The sequence below is a fragment of the Parasteatoda tepidariorum genome, chromosome 5, assembly GCF_982258835.1.
Source record: "Parasteatoda tepidariorum strain Cologne lab strain chromosome 5, Ptep-v5.0, whole genome shotgun sequence".
Classification (NCBI taxonomy): domain Eukaryota; kingdom Metazoa; phylum Arthropoda; class Arachnida; order Araneae; family Theridiidae; genus Parasteatoda; species Parasteatoda tepidariorum.
In genome coordinates, this window is record NC_141759.1 from 76,693,285 (window position 1) to 76,711,148 (window position 17,864).

Sequence of the window (17,864 nt, forward strand, 5' to 3'; positions counted from 1 at the left end):
TTTTTTAAGCGATCTACAATCCTGTTTTACGAAATTGATAAGAAAACAATTGTAGGTCTAAAACTTTATTTCAATTCTGTTTACTTTTTATATATAATTTTTTTTTTCATTGTTAACATTTTTGCCGGGTATTATGTGCATCATTATATTTTTCTCATTGTTCTTCAGTCAAGTTAAAATTTTTAATCTTAGCATCATTATGTAGATTATTTATTTGCATCAAGTTTGGTGATTTTCAAATCTAACCTCACCAATTGTTATTTTCGTGGTCAAAACTTAGTTTGACAGTTTTGCCTAAGCATTTATATTTTAAATTTAATCTCACTTGCAAACTAGGATGAGGATTAACATTTTAGTGAGGACTACTGGAGTAATTCTAAGTCTGACCTCACCAATTTCTATCTTCTTAGTCAAAACCTTTTTGAAACTTAAGTTTGATAAGGCACCTGTATTCTAAATTTAACCAAACTTGCCTATTAAAATGAGGACTACTGGTGTCCTAAGTTCAGAATTATGATTCCAGATATTCAAGAATATGTAAAATCTTTAGAATAAGCATATATACATATTTACATTTTCTGAAAAGATAACATCATAAATAGGTATGTACCAAACAATAGTAAATTGCAAAAATCATGAGATGAAATAATTAAATATAATATATTGATATATTCTAACGTCTGTTTAGGTTCTGATTGGGAAGATCCTGATGACCCTATGATCATTGCAGAGAATGAACTGCTAGGTGCTGCCAACTCAATCGATGCAGCTGCAAAGAAATTAGCCAACCTCAAACCTCGTATAAGGAAGCATCATGTAAGAAGTTAATACTAATTAGAATTAGTCTTTCTTATTTCTCTCTAGGCATCCCTTAAATGTTCTGCTGTAGAAGACATAGCCATGGCTGTCAGATATGTTTGATATTCTTGGTTGTGTCAATTTGTTCAACCAAGAATCAGACATATATGGCAGACATGGCCTTTTCTCTGGACAACCTTATTGCAAGTCAGCTCTCTTGGTGAAAGTAAGTTACGCCTTTTTTTGCTTGGTACCGGTCATAAGAGGAATAGTTTAGGGTTTTCCCTGGTCATATGAAAAGCGGGTCATTTGCCAAACAGTTAAAGCAACCCATCCTGCATCAGAAGTTATATCATGGTTGTTTATGTCTCCTGAAAAATTGTGTCATTTGTCTAAACTCCATAGATACAGCAGCAACCAAGCTACAGAAGAATAATTGCAGTTAGTAGCCTGGCAGTTTATGACTGCTGAAAAATAATGTCATTTGTTTGAACTTCATAGTTTCAGCAGCAATCAAGCTACAAAAAAAATAATTGCAGTGAGTAGCCTGGCTGTTGCCCCCTGAAAAATAGTGTCATTTGTCTAAACTCATGAATCAAAAGAATGGTTGAAGTTGGTTGTAGCCTGACAGCTTATGTCCCTGCAAAACTGATTTAAAAGGTTGTGTATAAAACCAATATTTTCACAGTACCTGTAGATTTTTTTACAGATGATTTTTTTTACTTAAAAATCTCTTAATATTTTTATCTTTAGTTCAAAAAACTAACTTCTAATTTGAGAATATATTAATACCCACTAGTTCAGGTGTTATTTTCAGTCACATTTAAAGTTATTTTTCACAATTTTTTTATTTAGAGTTATTTTTTATTATTTTATTTTCTCAATCATATGCGCACAATTATATCTGTTTCCCTGTGTCTGAACTATTTACTAAATAGTGCTATTTTATGCAATATATAAAAATATATACTGTGTTGTTTTTATGTAGAGATTTGTTTTAAAAGTTAAATGTTATTCTTTTTTTTTTTTTAAATGAAATTCTGTTAGGTAAGCACATTAAACCCTTTTTGTATCCCTGTTTAGGAAACTAATGAAGACTTGAATTTTGATGTATTGATTTTGGAAGCTGCCAAGTCTATTGCTGCTGCAACATCTGCTCTTGTAAAAGCTGCTTCTGCTGCTCAAAGAGAATTGGTTGCATCAGGAAAAGTAAGTTTTAATTAAATCTTAAATTTAAATAAAATGTTAGATATATTTGTCTAATATTTTTTTGTGTGTGTGTTTATCATAAGTTGGGGGAAATGCATTGCAACAAACTTGTATTACATATACAGGATGTTCTGTAATAATTGTACTTAATATATATATTTAATATATATAATATGAATGCAGAATATATATAATATATATTTTGTATATATATTCTGCTGCTCAAAGAGAGTTGGTCACAGCAGGAAAAGTAAGTTTTAAATAAATTTGAAATTTAAATAAAATGTTAGATATATTTGTTTAATATTTTATTTTTTATGTATTTGTCAAAGAGAGTTAATTTTGGCATTTAATTTGGCCTCTCTCTCAATAGAAAAGGTTTTGTTTTATGGCTTCCGAGGCCGGTACCCCCTGAAGTTGATCATATTTTCGGTTTCGGTGGTCATATTTTTATTTCCTTCGTTTTCTTTATTGCTATATTTATCTAAGTAGTTGTTACCTATTGGTTTTTATTATCTAAGAGCTTAGTGGATTTGTCTTTTCATCTGGATTGTGAATAAATTAAAATTTTTTAATTATCATATTCCTTTTTTTTCTTTACAAGAATCTGTGTATTTTTTCACTTATGCAACAAAATTAGCCTTATCTGATTATCTTATATAATTATTTTTAAAGTTTGTAAAAAAATTCTCGTTTAGTAAGCTTTATCTTTTTATGGCAATTACATTAGATAACGTTGTTTTTTTAATTTTGTGCAGGTTACTGCCCACACTGTTTCTTCTACTGATGATGGACAATGGTCAGAAGGTTTAATATCAGCCGTAAGTTACGTTAATGCTACAACGTTTATTATTTCTTAGATAAATCTGTCATAAGATACAAAAAAAAAATAATTATTTCAGCTCAATAGTAAATATTTAGTTGTAACAATTTGATTCAGTTATTAAAAGTTCTTATGATTTATACAATTTCTGTGCTAAGTGTTAAGCTAGGGATTAATAAAAAGCATTACATTCTAATTTTAATTACTTCTTAAATTTGGCTGTCGAAAAATGCACAAAATTATACTTCAATAATAAATATTTATACTAAGCTAAAGATATAATTAATAAAATGTTTCATTAATTGTATCAATTTATCTAAACTAAACTACATATCAATAAAAATAATTTTGAAATTATGATTTATGTTGAGGTTCAAAATGTTTATTGGTTGTAAATTCCAGTTTAATTTAACTATTCTATTTAATATAAGAAAAATATTACTATTTTAACATTCCTTCTAATATTTTTGTCTTAAAATAGTTTAATTTTTAAAATAAGGTACTCCCGCTACAGCTTAATGTAAGCCGGGTTAGTTTTTGTGGCAGGATGTGCAGGACTACATTATGCACCAGGTGCCTTTATTTTCCAGACAAACTGATACTCATTGATCTAAAGTTAATAAGCTTTAAGTCCCGGTCAATAATTAAAACCCTATTCCTTCTCAACAGCTCACTGCCTTAACTACTGTGTTATTCTAGCTCAATTTAAATTATATCTTTACTTTAAAAAAATATGTTCGACTCCTATAGTATATCAAGGGTTAGCTTATTTATTAATTCCACCTAAAATTTGAAAATATATAATGTTTTGTTTAAACAAACGTTTTTTCCGATAATATTTATTACAAGTTAGTATAAGAATTGATTTATTTAACAACTTACAGCTGCAATTTACAGTTTAACATAAAGAAAAAATGCCTTAATGTTTTTAGGCAAAATTGGTTGCTGCTGCTACCCACAGTCTTGTTGAGGCTGCCAACTCTCTAGTTCAAGGCCATGCTTCTGAAGAAAAGCTGATTTCAGCAGCCAAACAGGTAGCCAGTTCGACGGCTCAGCTGCTGGTTGCATGTAAAGTGAAAGCAGATCCTGATTCTAAGGCTATGCAGCGTTTGCAAGTAAGTCTATCTTTTTCTGTTTTATTTTTTAATGCAAAAAATTTAAAAATAAATCTATTGCCTGTTAAAATTTCACAAGAAATACTCTTAACTTATGTTTTAAAACTAAATTAATAATAATTCCTAATTATAAACATAGCTAATGAAAATATAACCAACAACATATTCCATTTAGAAAATCTCTTCTCTTAAGTCTAGTTTTGTGCCAGGCATTGTTTAAATCATTAATATTATTATTGAGATCAAACTGCTTCAGATAACTGTTGTAATTATTGAATCAGTATTTGTTAGAAATGCAATGCCTGTAAAGCTTTAAAAGAAAAAGACTTCAATGAAAGGCTTGGAGCAATTCAGTTACCATTGAATTAAATTGTTTTTAACTCTGTATGAAGATTTTCTTCATCTTTAGCCTAGATAAATCTTTTTGTCACTAAACCATAGCTTTTACATTTTTTTTACAGGATTTTTCCCTCTTGGTGTTTCAATATTTGATACATGGTTAAATGATGGTAAATACCAATATATACATAATTAATTCAATCATACTTATGTATATAATTTCACGGTGAAGCAGTTATATTATTAACCCCTTACCTGCCGAGTAAAATTTACATGATTCACTCCCCAGTGCCACCGTTTTTCGCTCATGTACACTTTGTTACGCTGTGTTTTGGTAGGGGAAAAAGATGCACACTTTGTAATTTAAAAACAGTTTACTTTCGCAAGAGAAGGAAAAGGAAAAAAAGAAAATACAAAACTTAAATTAAAGAATAAAAATACAATATAAAAGATGTTAAAACTTAGCTGTAGTATGATAAATCCTGAAACATGGGTGGACACATAAACCAACATCGCATTCATTGCACTGATAGCGGGATTCTCGACGAATATACACGGGAAACGAAAGAAGAATTAACCCGACCTTACTCAAATAAAAACACACAAGCAATAAATATTATGATATAACTTTTCCAACACAGCCCTTTCCCATTCCCCCTCCTCCAAAATTGGTAATACATTCATTGCAAACACTTTCATTGGCAAACACTTACAAGATCATTTTACTGCATTCAAAAGTCGGGGCTGTAGTTCTATTTATAGCAGCGCAATGCAAAGCATCACACAGCCCTTTCCCATTCCCCCTCCTCCAAAATTGGTAATACATTCATTGCAAACACTTTCATTGGCAAACACTTACAAGATCATTTTACTGCATTCAAAAGTCGGGGCTGTAGTTCTATTTATAGCAGCGCAATGCAAAGCATCACACAGCCCTTTCCCATTCCCCCTCCTCCAAAATTGGTAATACATTCATTGCAAACACTTTCATTGGCAAACACTTACAAGATCATTTTACTGCATTCAAAAGTCGGGGCTGTAGTTCTATTTATAGCAGCGCAATGCAAAGCATCACACAGCCCTTTCCCATTCCCCCTCCTCCAAAATTGGTAATACATTCATTGCAAACACTTTCATTGGCAAACACTTACAAGATCATTTTACTGCATTCAAAAGTCGGGGCTGTAGTTCTATTTATAGCAGCGCAATGCAAAGCATCACACAGCCCTTTCCCATTCCCCCTCCTCCAAAATTGGTAATACATTCATTGCAAACACTTTCATTGGCAAACACTTACAAGATCATTTTACTGCATTCAAAAGTCGGGGCTGTAGTTCTATTTATAGCAGCGCAATGCAAAGCATCACACAGCCCTTTCCCATTCCCCCTCCTCCAAAATTGGTAATACATTCATTGCAAACACTTTCATTGGCAAACACTTACAAGATCATTTTACTGCATTCAAAAGTCGGGGCTGTAGTTCTATTTATAGCAGCGCAATGCAAAGCATCACACAGCCCTTTCCCATTCCCCCTCCTCCAAAATTGGTAATACATTCATTGCAAACACTTTCATTGGCAAACACTTACAAGATCATTTTACTGCATTCAAAAGTCGGGGCTGTAGTTCTATTTATAGCAGCGCAATGCAAAGCATCGTACTTCGGGAAAGCGTGTATATACGCCTGCGGTAGTTAACGCATTGTCTCTCCGAGATGTATATATACGCCCTCGGCAGTTAAGGGCTTATAAAATTAAGATTTTTAACTTTTACTTAAAGGAATTGTTAGTTCACTACCATTGGATAAAATTTTATTATGTATGTAGTTTACTTTTCTAAAGTAATCCTCTTTTATATATATAAACTCCAAATTTGTTTATGTATTAGTATCTCTTATGTATCATTATTGCCTCTTACAGCTAGCCGGTAATGCAGTAAAGCGAGCAACAGACAATCTGGTAACTGCTGCTCAACAAGCTATCGAGCACGACGAGGAGCGAAGCCTCATCATCAACAAACGTATGGTCGGGGGTATTGCTCAGGAAATTGTGGCCCGGGAGGAAATTCTAAGAAAAGAAAGAGAGCTTCAGGAAGCCCACGAGAAGCTTGCTGCTCTCAGGAAAGCCAAGTATGGCAACAGATCTCCGGATGATTACCAAGGATACGGCTCTCCTTGAAAATCTTATTATACCTCTGTACAGCATTTGACATTAAAAGGAATACATGCTTCCAGTTGAACCTCATCAAAAATTATGCCTTGTATAGTCAGTTATATTTTCATGTAATTCATATATATTTGTAAGATGGGAAGGGGGAGGCTGTTCAAGTTTTTGGAGGCTTGGCCAATGGTCACGCTATGATTAAAAAAAAACTTTTATTGTATAGGGTTTTTAATATCATGTTGTTGTTTCATATTGAGAACTGGAAATTATATTGTCAAAAATGCACTTGTTAAATAAGTATGTGTTGTTAATATATTTAAAGGTTTGTATTCGCCTACAAAAAATTGTATTTTTGAAAATCTAATTCTAACAGATACATTTTGAAGTGCTGATTGTATTGTATGCTATATTTACATTTACAATGGTCTTTAAAGAAATATATCATTCAGTTTATGTAGTTTACCTGCTTAAAGAGCTTGGATGGCAATTTGTTAAATTTTTTTTCATATCTTTTTCAATCTTAAAAAGACTTAGCAAGTTGCCAACCATAGGACTCTTATCAATGGGGAGCTGTACTCTTTGAGTCTTAATGTGATTAAACTATTAGGAAAGATAGACTTACAGTGGAGTAGATGTAATAAACTAGTCGAATTGAGATGGATTGAATTTTGTGTGTCTACTTCTATTTTTTTTTTTTTTTCCTGTGAACAGAGTATATTCACTGGTTACCATAGAGATAATGGTGCTATATTTTATAATAAAGTTTTTGCATTTCTATTTTTCAGGGATTAAGATTTGTTTTTGAGAGAGTGTCTTTTAACTGATTATGGTGTGTATTGTAGCAAAGGAAAATATTTCAGAAATAATTGCTAGCTTTTTTATGAAGTAATAATTAATAAATTTCTGAAAATACTTCCCTTGCCATGTTGACCTTTTGCAAACTAGCGATTCAATTGAAATGCTGTGTATTTTTAAGACTGAAAACAAAGTAAATCGTTTTACTCACCTGCCATAGTTATATTACATTCACGTATGCTAGAAGTTGTGAAATGCACAGTTTTATGCTTTTGAAAGTTTGTTTTATTAGTGCTACATATTTTTAAAAGTTCAGTCTTTAAATATTGTTAGTTTTTATATGTGATTACTTTTACAATCTTTTAATTTTAAATTTTCAAAATGTGCTACTGTATACTTTTAGGGTTTTTTTTTTTTTTTTTTTTGCCTCTTTACTGTAGCATAATTTTAGAAATTCAGTCTTCAAATATTTTTTTTTCTTCCCAAATTACTGGGAAAAAAAATTATTATTATTTTTTTTTTTTTAATTATTTTTTTAAATTTTGCTGGAAGTGATAGGACGAGGCAAGGATCGTGTGCTTTTTCTTGTGTTGGTTTGTTTCTTAGAAGATAAGGAACTGTTTTTAGTACTACGAATTTTTAGAAATTTGCTGTTTAAATATTACTAATTTTTTAATTCCTCCCACTTTTAACAACATTTTAATTTTTTTAGCAAATTTTGTATTCCAAAAATGTGAATTAATGAAAATATCCATAAATAGCTGTATCAAGTTTTATATACTTTAAAAACATAAGCAGCATGAGACAGCTTTACCTTAATTAAAACACAGAGGTTTGAGAAATTGTGCCTTTGAATTTGTGAGATTTGTTGCCTCTTGACTAACACCCTAGTTAAATATGTAACCCATAAAAAATAGGATTTCTATTTTTTTATAAATATAAAAATAAATTTAAAAAAATTTTTGAAGTATTAAATAAATATTCAAGTATGCTTTCTGAAATACTATCTTACTATAAACATTGATATGGCAGGTGTATAAATATATATATTGTGAGAGAGTATGAATATTTTGTTTAATATCCTTAAAGCCCAAACAATATTTTAATAAATTGCTTTTGCTTTGAAATAGTATCTTACATACACCTTTGTATAAGCATTTACAGTTTATAAAGCAAACGTTGTTGCTTTTATTATTATCATTATTATTAATATGTTGCATATCATTTGTTGTTACTTTCATTCTTTGTTATTTTTTATGCCAGCTGAGCATTTTTAAGTGCCATGTTTCTTAATTTATGTTACGAACTATGATTCTCTGAAAAAAAATATTCTTTAAACCATTTTTAAATCTACTTTTCTTAGTGCTTTTACATATAGATATAAATTAATGATAGAAATATAATCTTCTGTTTTAATATCTTTTTTTGTGATCTAACCATGTGTCTTACTGTGCAATACTTTTTACTAATATGAATCGTAAATGCCCTGATGTTTCGTCCAATTGAAATGAAACCACAAATGTGATTGTGTAACAGGTACTTCATATTCATGAAAATTTAGTTTTTTTATGACTTTAAATAAAACTGCTTTAAATGTTACTTATTGTTGATTGTTTATTGACATTGTGTCACTTTATCGAGCGCCACGGTGCGTAGCGTTTTTAAAAAGTGCTTAAAGATGCTTTTTTTTAGTTTTTTAAAAGCTCTTAAAGGTGCTTTTTTTATGCTGTGTTTTTAAAAATGCTTTATTTTCCTTTTACGAAAATGAGATTTTTTTTCTTTACCGTGTCGATTTTCGTCTTGCGTTAAAGAAAAGCGTGGTTTTCATGTTCTCTTCAATGTTTTCACAATTCATTCAAACACAATGCACTTCAGCGTGCCATCGGTCAGAAGCGTATGAAAGCGCCAATCATTTTTCATGATATACTTACGGGTATGCGTGTGTGTATACTGAGCTCGGTTCGGCGTATTTCTTGCACTCTCATTCTGCTGTATTTTCCAAGATATTGATTACATGCTTCATTTTCTACCCTCTGATCTCGAACCGAAAAATCTCTCGATCTTTTTATGGTGGCTAGTATAATCAAGAAAAGAGTTCTTTGTCAGAAACTAGTTATTTTATCATGATCATATAAAGTCTTCGAAAATTATTTTGTTAATGTGCATAGTGCTTAAAAGGTGCTTATTTTTTGTTCAAAGATTTGACTATGCACTCTGAACACAATTTGAAGTAAGCAAATCAAAATATGAGAACTTAGAATAAGAATAAAAACTGTGATGAGTCCCACAGTGGACTGATCATAAAGACATGGTTGGAGAACAGGAGGTGCACAGTATCAGTTCTCATAAAACTGTTCTTTCATAAAGTGACAGACCTCCTCTGCTTCGTGATTTGTGAAAGCATGTCTTTGAATCATCCTCAGTGATGTTTCCTAGATCGCAATTAAAATAGTACATTGTGAAGCTCTAGTGCGACGTAAATAAATCACTATTGCTACAAAACTGGGGTGGACAAGAAACCAGTTTAATTGCCTGATGAAACTGAGGTGTTCATCTTTTTTCCATCAGAAATAAAATAACTTTTCAATTTTACCTTTCTCAATACTTTTTTTCTCTTCAATAATGTTCAATCACCGATGTATATTTTTAAAGATGTCTAGGTCAGCCATTACCAAACATCCTGTATTCACACATTTATAAATTTATTAATCTACTGGTAATAAGAGGTATTACTGTATACCTCTTATTACCATATTTTGTTCTGAACTCCCAACTTGAAGGATTGATGACGCATGCTTTGAGGAATTGGTATGTAATTACATGTTTATTTAGAAAATTTTATCTAAGAAGTTCATTGATTCAACTAATGTATATATATGTATCCCTTATTTATTATACAGCCTAGTAGTTTTTCTGCGAATTCGTGAGATTCCGCGTATCAAAAATTAAAATTCTGATTAATTATCAATTTTTAGGAATTTAAAAAAATTTAAATTCTTATTCTTCCATTAATCCTAAATTTAATTTTCATAACTTTCATAAAGTCTCGTTAACAAGACATTTATTTCTCCCTTAGTAAGCAACTCAGTTTTTTTTTCTTCTTAACGCTGATATTTGAGAGAGTGAAACTCAACTCAAAAGAAAATTTCAAACGGACTGGCTTCTTCGACTAGAATTATTCTATTGCTGTGAACTAATTTTTGAAATTGGTAATTTCGAAATCGCGAACATTTAAAAGATATTTCTATCTAGAAATGGCGTTCTTTTTCTTAATTTTTTTAAAACTTATGTTTTTTTAAATATGAGGCGATAAAATAAATTTTTTAACCTTCCAGTGAGAATATAATTGCAAATTTCAATTTTTACCAAGAATATTTTTTCTATGCTGCATATTTGACCTTTTTTTTTTTATTCGGCAGAAATTAAATCGAATCAATATTTTTAATGAATAACTTCGAAACTTCAAACCCAGATATGCAAACTTGCTTCACTTTGCAGAAACATTTTTTCGAGTGGTAGAAAAATATATACAGTACAGAACCCCTTATCCGGAAATCAGAAAACCGGAAAACCAAAAAACCGGAACGAAATTCAATAAGTTTTCTCGCCATTTTTTTTAAAAAAATTTTTTTTCCTCATAAGATTTCAGGATTTTTCTTTCTTTTTTGAAAGAAGTTTACTTTACCATCATTTTGGAAATAATCATTAGTGTATTACTTCATCGTTTTTTCTTCTTTTTAAGATTATTTCCAAATATTTTTATTTTTAGTTGAGTTTGACAATAAAAAAACGGCTTTTCGTAGTGATTCAGAAAACCGGAAAAATCAGTTATCCGGAATAGCGTTGGTCCCGATCGTTCCGGATAATCGGTTCCCTACTGTATATTGATTCTTGAGTTTGTAGGTTTTAGTTAAGGTTATGTTAAACATCACTGTATTTAATAATTTAAATACTCATTATAATATTTCACTTTGTTTGAATTATATCGTGGTGGGTCTTTTAAAGTATTGTCGAATTGCTCCAAATTTTTGCAAGTTTTAGTTTCGAACTCTCTACCACTTATTAACACATCGGCTGGTAAGTTTTCGGTCTGACATACAGATGGGGCCCTAAATGCAGAATTAGTATTTTGTTTAGCAAGTCCTAACCTTCAAATAAAAGGTGTCGAAATTTTATAACGATCTACCGATTGATTTTAATCGAACACCAATTTATATTATTGAAACAATGGATAAAAAAGAATTTCGTGTTCTTATTAAACATTGTTATTTAATGGGAAAAAACGCGGTAGAAACTAAAGCTCGGCTCGATAAGTGTTACCTGAGTTCTTCACCGGGAAAATCGACCATTATTGACTGGTTTGCTGATTTTGAACGTGGTCGTACAAATGTTGAAGATGCGCCACGCTCTGGACGCCCTAAAGATGTGGTTAATCCGGAAAACATAATAAAAGCCCACAAAACTTATAGAAAACCGCTAAGTGAAGTTACATGACAAAGCTGATAACTCTAAATATATCAAAAGAGCATGTAGGCTTTATATTTTGCACGAACATTAGTTTATGAGAAAGCTGTTTTTGAAGTGGGTGCCGCGTGTGCTGACAGTTGAACAAAAACAACAACGAATTGATGATTCCGAGAGCTGTTTGATGTTTTGTCAGACACCCTATTCACCAGATTTGGCTCCTAGTGACTTTTACTTGCTTGCAGACTTGGAAAAAAATGCTCGCGGGTAAGAGATTCAGCACGAATGAGGAAGTGATTGCCGAAACAAACGCCTATTTTGAGGCCAAAGATAGTTCTTTTTTTAAGAAAGGTATAGAGAGGCGATGGATTGATTGTATATCTCTTAAAGGAGACTATGTTGATGAATAAATTTGAATTTTACGAAAAAAGGTGTATTTACTTCATCAGACCGGGAACTTATCAGCCGATGTGTTAAAACAGATTTTCTGAGAGCGCAGCAGTTGTCATCCCTACAAATGTAACATTTGTGCTATTACAATTTATTCCCTTATAAATAAATCCATGTAGTTTTTCGTCAATATTAAAATTCTCATGAATCTTAAATTATGATGCGCATTTGAGTGATTATTTCATGTTCTGCTTGTTTCGGCCGATACCATCGTAAATCCACTGTATTTCGGACTATTTGCGACTAATTTCTTATTTAAAATATATATATATATTACGACTCGCAAAATTTCAATCGTGCATTTGATTATTCGCGGGACGATTACATTGTTTTTTCGGCAGTTATTGCTACTGATTTCCACGTGTTTTTTTTTTTTTTTTTCTTTCAAAAATCGCGATAATTTTTACATGATATTATGATTCATGAAATTCGATTCACTTGACGAGCTTGATTTGCGTTGATATCTTAAAACCATGGAGTGTTTCAATTTCATTTTTTGACGGTTACTGCTATTGATTTTAACTTTTTTTCAAGATTCTGATGTATTTTGTACGATACGGTAATTTAAATCGTGCTTTTGAGTAATCACTCTTTAACGCCATGATTCGATCCATTTTTCTTCAGTTATTGCTAATGATCTACGCATGTTGTTTTTTTTTTTTTAAATCCCGCTATTTTTGAAACGATGTTATTAATTTCATCACAAGAATCTGGAAACTCGTATTTGAATTACTACTTTTTGAAGAGTGCGATTCGGTTGATTTTATCCTAATCCACGGAGTTTTGTCGTCGATTTTTTTTCTCATTTACTGCCACTTTCGAAACTTATACATATATTAATAGAATTTTTAATTTCTTAACCATCTAAGTGTTACCCGGGCGAAAGTATTTTGAATTTTAGTAATAATTTAAAATCTTTCCGGCAGCCATCAAATCACAAATATGAGTTAAGAAGAGTTCAACATAGGCAGAATGGTAAAATCCTTAAACATCGCCAAGTTGGCGATTATTACTGGGATCAACGTTGCTTTTTGATTATTAAAAAAAAATTACATTATTACAAATTTATCAAAATATTTTTTAATAAAAAATAAAAATAATTTAATAATCAAAAATAAACCCCTTAACATCTTTTCTAACGAAATCCAACTTTTGCGTAGGTATACATATCGAATAACCAATCACGTTTAAGAATTTTCGTGGTGTGATCGGAAGTTCAAAATATAATCTCCTCGAAATATCTTCTGGAAACCTAGTTTGGCGAGATTTAAAAATGTTGCCGCGGATTGGGCTATTCTAGGATCCATATCTGCCGTGAGATACGATAAAAAAAAAACTTATGCTCTATTACTTGCTGTGCTACTTCCTCACGCACCTCTCGAGCCATAACTTGCGTATTGTACAGTATATATGAATGCTATCGCTGAATAAAGGCAAGATCCGTCTTTCACAATTTGTATGACAATATGCGGCAGCACTATTGCACCGTTAATATTTAACATTTCTGCAGCCGTTTTAGAAATGATCAAAAATTAATCTAAATTATTACATCGTAACCAAATTTTTATATCTGTAAAACTAATTTGAACGAATATTTAACGTATTTATTTAGAAATATTATAATTATAACTATTTATCTCTACTTAAATGACTAGTTCAGATAAAACAAATGACTCTAAATAAATACTTAAAGTATAACTAATTTTTTACACGATTTAAGTTATTACTTAAGACAACCCAACAAAATAAATTATAACTATAGCGTTGCCAATCGATAGAGAAAAACCCTAGTTTACGGTGCCACAGGAGTATTAATCGCCTGCAAATTCTAAAAAATATACGTTTACGTAATTGTTATTTCACTGCCGCACTCTGAATTTTGTGAAGAGCTAGAACTTCCGGGTTGACATTGCAACTCTGTATAATTTAATAGAAATGTTAGAAGGGAGAAAATATTTCTTACAAGGCCATAATTGTGTTAAATAGTCTTATTTACAAAATTAATAATAAACATAAATTGTAACATCTGGCTTGAATCAAGGCCATAAACACTGTCTGTCACATAAGGTCATCGAATACAGAGCAGCTGTAGTAATGATAAAACCGTATTTGCTTGGTTTGATTTGATATTGCCCTACTTTTTATTTGCATTTTAGAAGCGTGAGTGTAAGATTATCATCAAGGAATTTTCTCGTCCTTGGCGATTTATTAATAGAAAATGTTCATTTTGAGCAGTCGTCTTGTTAGTGTAAAACCTTAATGAAAAAATGTTTATTATTATTACTAATTTCAAAAGAGTTTGAGTGGTTGTTGCAGTTTTAAATGTCTTTAATGTTTTAAGCCGGGCGATTTATTTTGCGAGCACTAACGAGATTTAAAATTGCTCTATACCTGGAAAGTCAGAAGAAGCCAGTCTGGCCGTTCCCAGATTGTTTGCGTTCTATTAGACATCCAAAATTTTAAAATATAGTCACGATTAATTTAGAAAGGAATATATTAGAGGCTCGGTCATCAAAATTTTGTGGTATTTTATTAACTAAAATATTTAATTAAACGGATCGCTGACTTTACATTTATATCTAGTTTCTTAGATAATTCAGTTTCCTTTTTTCACCATAAATAATAATTGAATATAGTTGAGATACTTTAATTTTTTCCATAAAACCGGAGTACCTTATACTTACTAAAAGTTACCTTGTACCCAAACCTACCTGGGGTTATGGGATACCTATCAAAATACACTCTGGTCCTTCCCGTCATTCTAGGAATAAGGTTCTATAAGTACAGTGCTCCAAATAAAAACTGACCACCCTGAATAACTTTTAATCTAATGATTGGATCTTCACTTTCTGGGACTCGATCTTAATGGTTCTAGGGGGTGGCCTCTAATGTGATTAGTGCAAACGATGTTTTAAGTTACCAAATCAGACACAAAAACGCACTTTCTCTGAATAAACATCCCTTTTTTCGTTGTTGACGGAATCGGGCTTCTGACCCCCAAAATATCGGTGGCAAATTCGGGAAATACGGTCCCAATAGCTGGGCCAGGAGAGCGGAGAATTTTATAGAAATCGGATATTTAAAATTAAATTTCTCAAGAACTATTCAACCGATTTCGCTCAAATTTTATATTTTTCCATGCAAAATTACATATTTTAAAGTGATGTAAAAAATTGTATACCTTACAATTCAAAATTTGTTTCGACTGTTATTAAGTAAAGTAATAAATATATAATAAATGTTATTTTTGTATCGAATTATTCTTTGGATAATAGAATTTTATAAGTGCGTGCAAAAATTTTTCAATTCGCTTAAAAAGTTGTACCTCTCTCCTGACCAAACTATGGGGACCATAGTTCCCATATAGCAGCTACCCGCTGTATTTTGAGAGTCTGAAGCCCGAATCCATTAAAAAAATATGTTTATTCAGAGAAAGTGCACTTTTGTGTCTGATTTCGTGACTTAAAATATCGTCTGCACTAATTGATTAGCATATCTGGGTCACCCTTTGAATCATTAAACGGAGTCTTAAAACGTGAAAATCCGATCATTAAATCAAATGTTATTTAGGCTTTTTTTTTTTTTTTTTGGAGTGCACAGTACGTTTCTATAAGACTAATACGATAATGGTTAAATTGGTACTTAATGGGGGTCTAATTGTGAAAAGTCAGAAATACTCAATACTACAGTAAAGAGCCGTGATGTCTCAGGGGGTAGAGCGCTCGCCCCCCAATGCGGTGAACCGGATTCGATCCCAGCGACAGCTGGTAGATTCAAATTCTGCACCCGACTCGCCCCAACCACAGTGCTGGCTTAAAATATCCTCAGTGGTCGACGAATCACGATTTAGAGTCCTCTTGCCGTCAGGCTAACTGTGGGAGGTTTTCATGGTTTTCTTCTCCATGCAAAGCAAGTGCAGGTTAGTTCCATCAAAAAGTCTTTCACGGAGGCAAATTTCTCCCAATACTTGATCCAGAAGTTCCATCGTCTTCTGGATTAAGTTCAAAATTTCAAGGCTACGCAGTTGAACATTTGTAGTCGTAAACCCGAAATTGGGTCCACAGTTCAACGGCTGTTATAAAATAAAAATACTTCAGTAAGCTAGTTTTTGAATGTCAGAGCAATAAAAAATAAAAGGGACCAAAATAGTCCTGCTTTTTGTGTTAAAGGTACGCTAATTATACCACAAATTTTTCAAATCTATTTCCTTTCTGTGTTTTTATTCATTTATTATTAACAATAATAAATGAATAAAAACACAGGTTATGTGCATTGAACTTGGAGTACTATTTTAAATAGAGCTGTTGCGTTTCAGAAAATATAAAATGCTGATAGTAAAAATTTTTCATTTCTGCTTTCATTTCAAAAGTAAAATATCCATGGCTGCCACAACTTATCAATATTTTAAACATATACGGTGAAAAAATATAATATATAAACGAACATTAGAAATGAAATAATACTAAAAATACACTCATACATGGAGGTTAAGGTCCAAATTTTCGTGATCAGCCCATTTGATCTAATTTTGCGACGGCTTTAATTGTGAGACATGGCTATAATGCGATATCTCACGGTGACTTATCATTGTTTCACAATTACTGGAAAATGTTTTCTTCTACAAGGATGAATCTTCTGTAAATTTTTATTTCAAGACTATTTAAGGTTTGTTTTCTATGTATATATTTTTAATTGTATCAACCACAAGTCAGGAAAAATAAATTAATAATCAATAAATAGTATAATAATATGTATTTATCATAAAATGTATTTATCATATCGGATACTTGGAAGTACAAAAGACAATTTGTGTTATTTTCACTGAGGCATATCTTTACTATACACGGCGGTAAAAATCCTCTAAGACTGCAGCGAAACTCAGATTATTGCCATCTTTAAATTTGTTTCAAATAAAAATTTTAAAAAACAGCGGAGCTGAGAAAAGCAAAGAACAGAAATTATTTTTTTTTCTTTCTATTTTTCAGGTTTAACTGTATAGAGATTTATTCCATTTAGTATTATTTGATAAAACTCAACATGAATTTAAACAACATAAAGTTTTTATACATAATTTTTAAGGAACCTATATTTTCAAATTTTGCTGGGTAGATTAGGCTGAAATATTACAATTATTTTGTGTGACGAATTTCGATTTATAAAGGACAGTGCTGCAGATTCATTCCGTAAATTCCGCTTTCGGATTTTTTTTTTATAATATATTTTAGTGACTGATCACAGTTTCTCAATAAGCCATTTAAGTGTTGCTAGAAAAATTTCAATACCATAGGGGGAAATCTTTGATAAAAAAAAAAGTGTATTTCATGATTATTGTAAGTATATAAAAATGGGAACATTCCAACTATCCAAACGAACTATCCAAAAACGAAATACAATAGCATGAACTACCAAAAAATTAAGTAAAAATAATTAAAATGAGAACATTGGCGCCTCTCTAGTTAATTAGTAAATCGAAACTCTCAAATGAATAAATTTAAAATATCCAAAAATAAAATACGGTAACATGAACTACCAAAAAATAAAATAAAAATAATTAAAATGGGAATTTTGGCGCCTATTTAGTTGATTAGTAAATCGAAATTCTCAAATAAGAAAAACCAAAACTAACTAAAAATGAAATACGGTAACAATGAACTTTCCTAAAATAATGTAAAGACAATTTTTTCTCAAGTAAAATCTATTAGATGTATG

At 31.1% G+C, this 17,864-nt stretch overlaps 1 protein-coding gene across 6 annotated transcripts in view; it reads left to right on the forward strand.

The window, feature by feature from the left end:
* Window positions 1-8,840, forward strand: part of rhea (Talin_middle and talin-RS domain-containing protein rhea) — a 124,380-nt gene extending 115,540 nt beyond the window's left edge. For all 6 annotated transcript variants that reach the window (XM_087164318.1, XM_087164317.1, XM_087164320.1 and 3 more), the window contains exons 43-47: window positions 689-816; window positions 1,882-2,007; window positions 2,766-2,828; window positions 3,763-3,945; window positions 6,204-8,840. In XM_087164318.1, the coding sequence (XP_087020444.1) occupies window positions 689-816; window positions 1,882-2,007; window positions 2,766-2,828; window positions 3,763-3,945; window positions 6,204-6,461 (758 nt within the window). In that variant the 3' untranslated portion in view covers window positions 6,462-8,840. The remainder of the gene's footprint in view (window positions 1-688; window positions 817-1,881; window positions 2,008-2,765; window positions 2,829-3,762; window positions 3,946-6,203) is intronic.
* The last annotated feature ends 9,024 nt before the right edge of the window (window positions 8,841-17,864 follow it).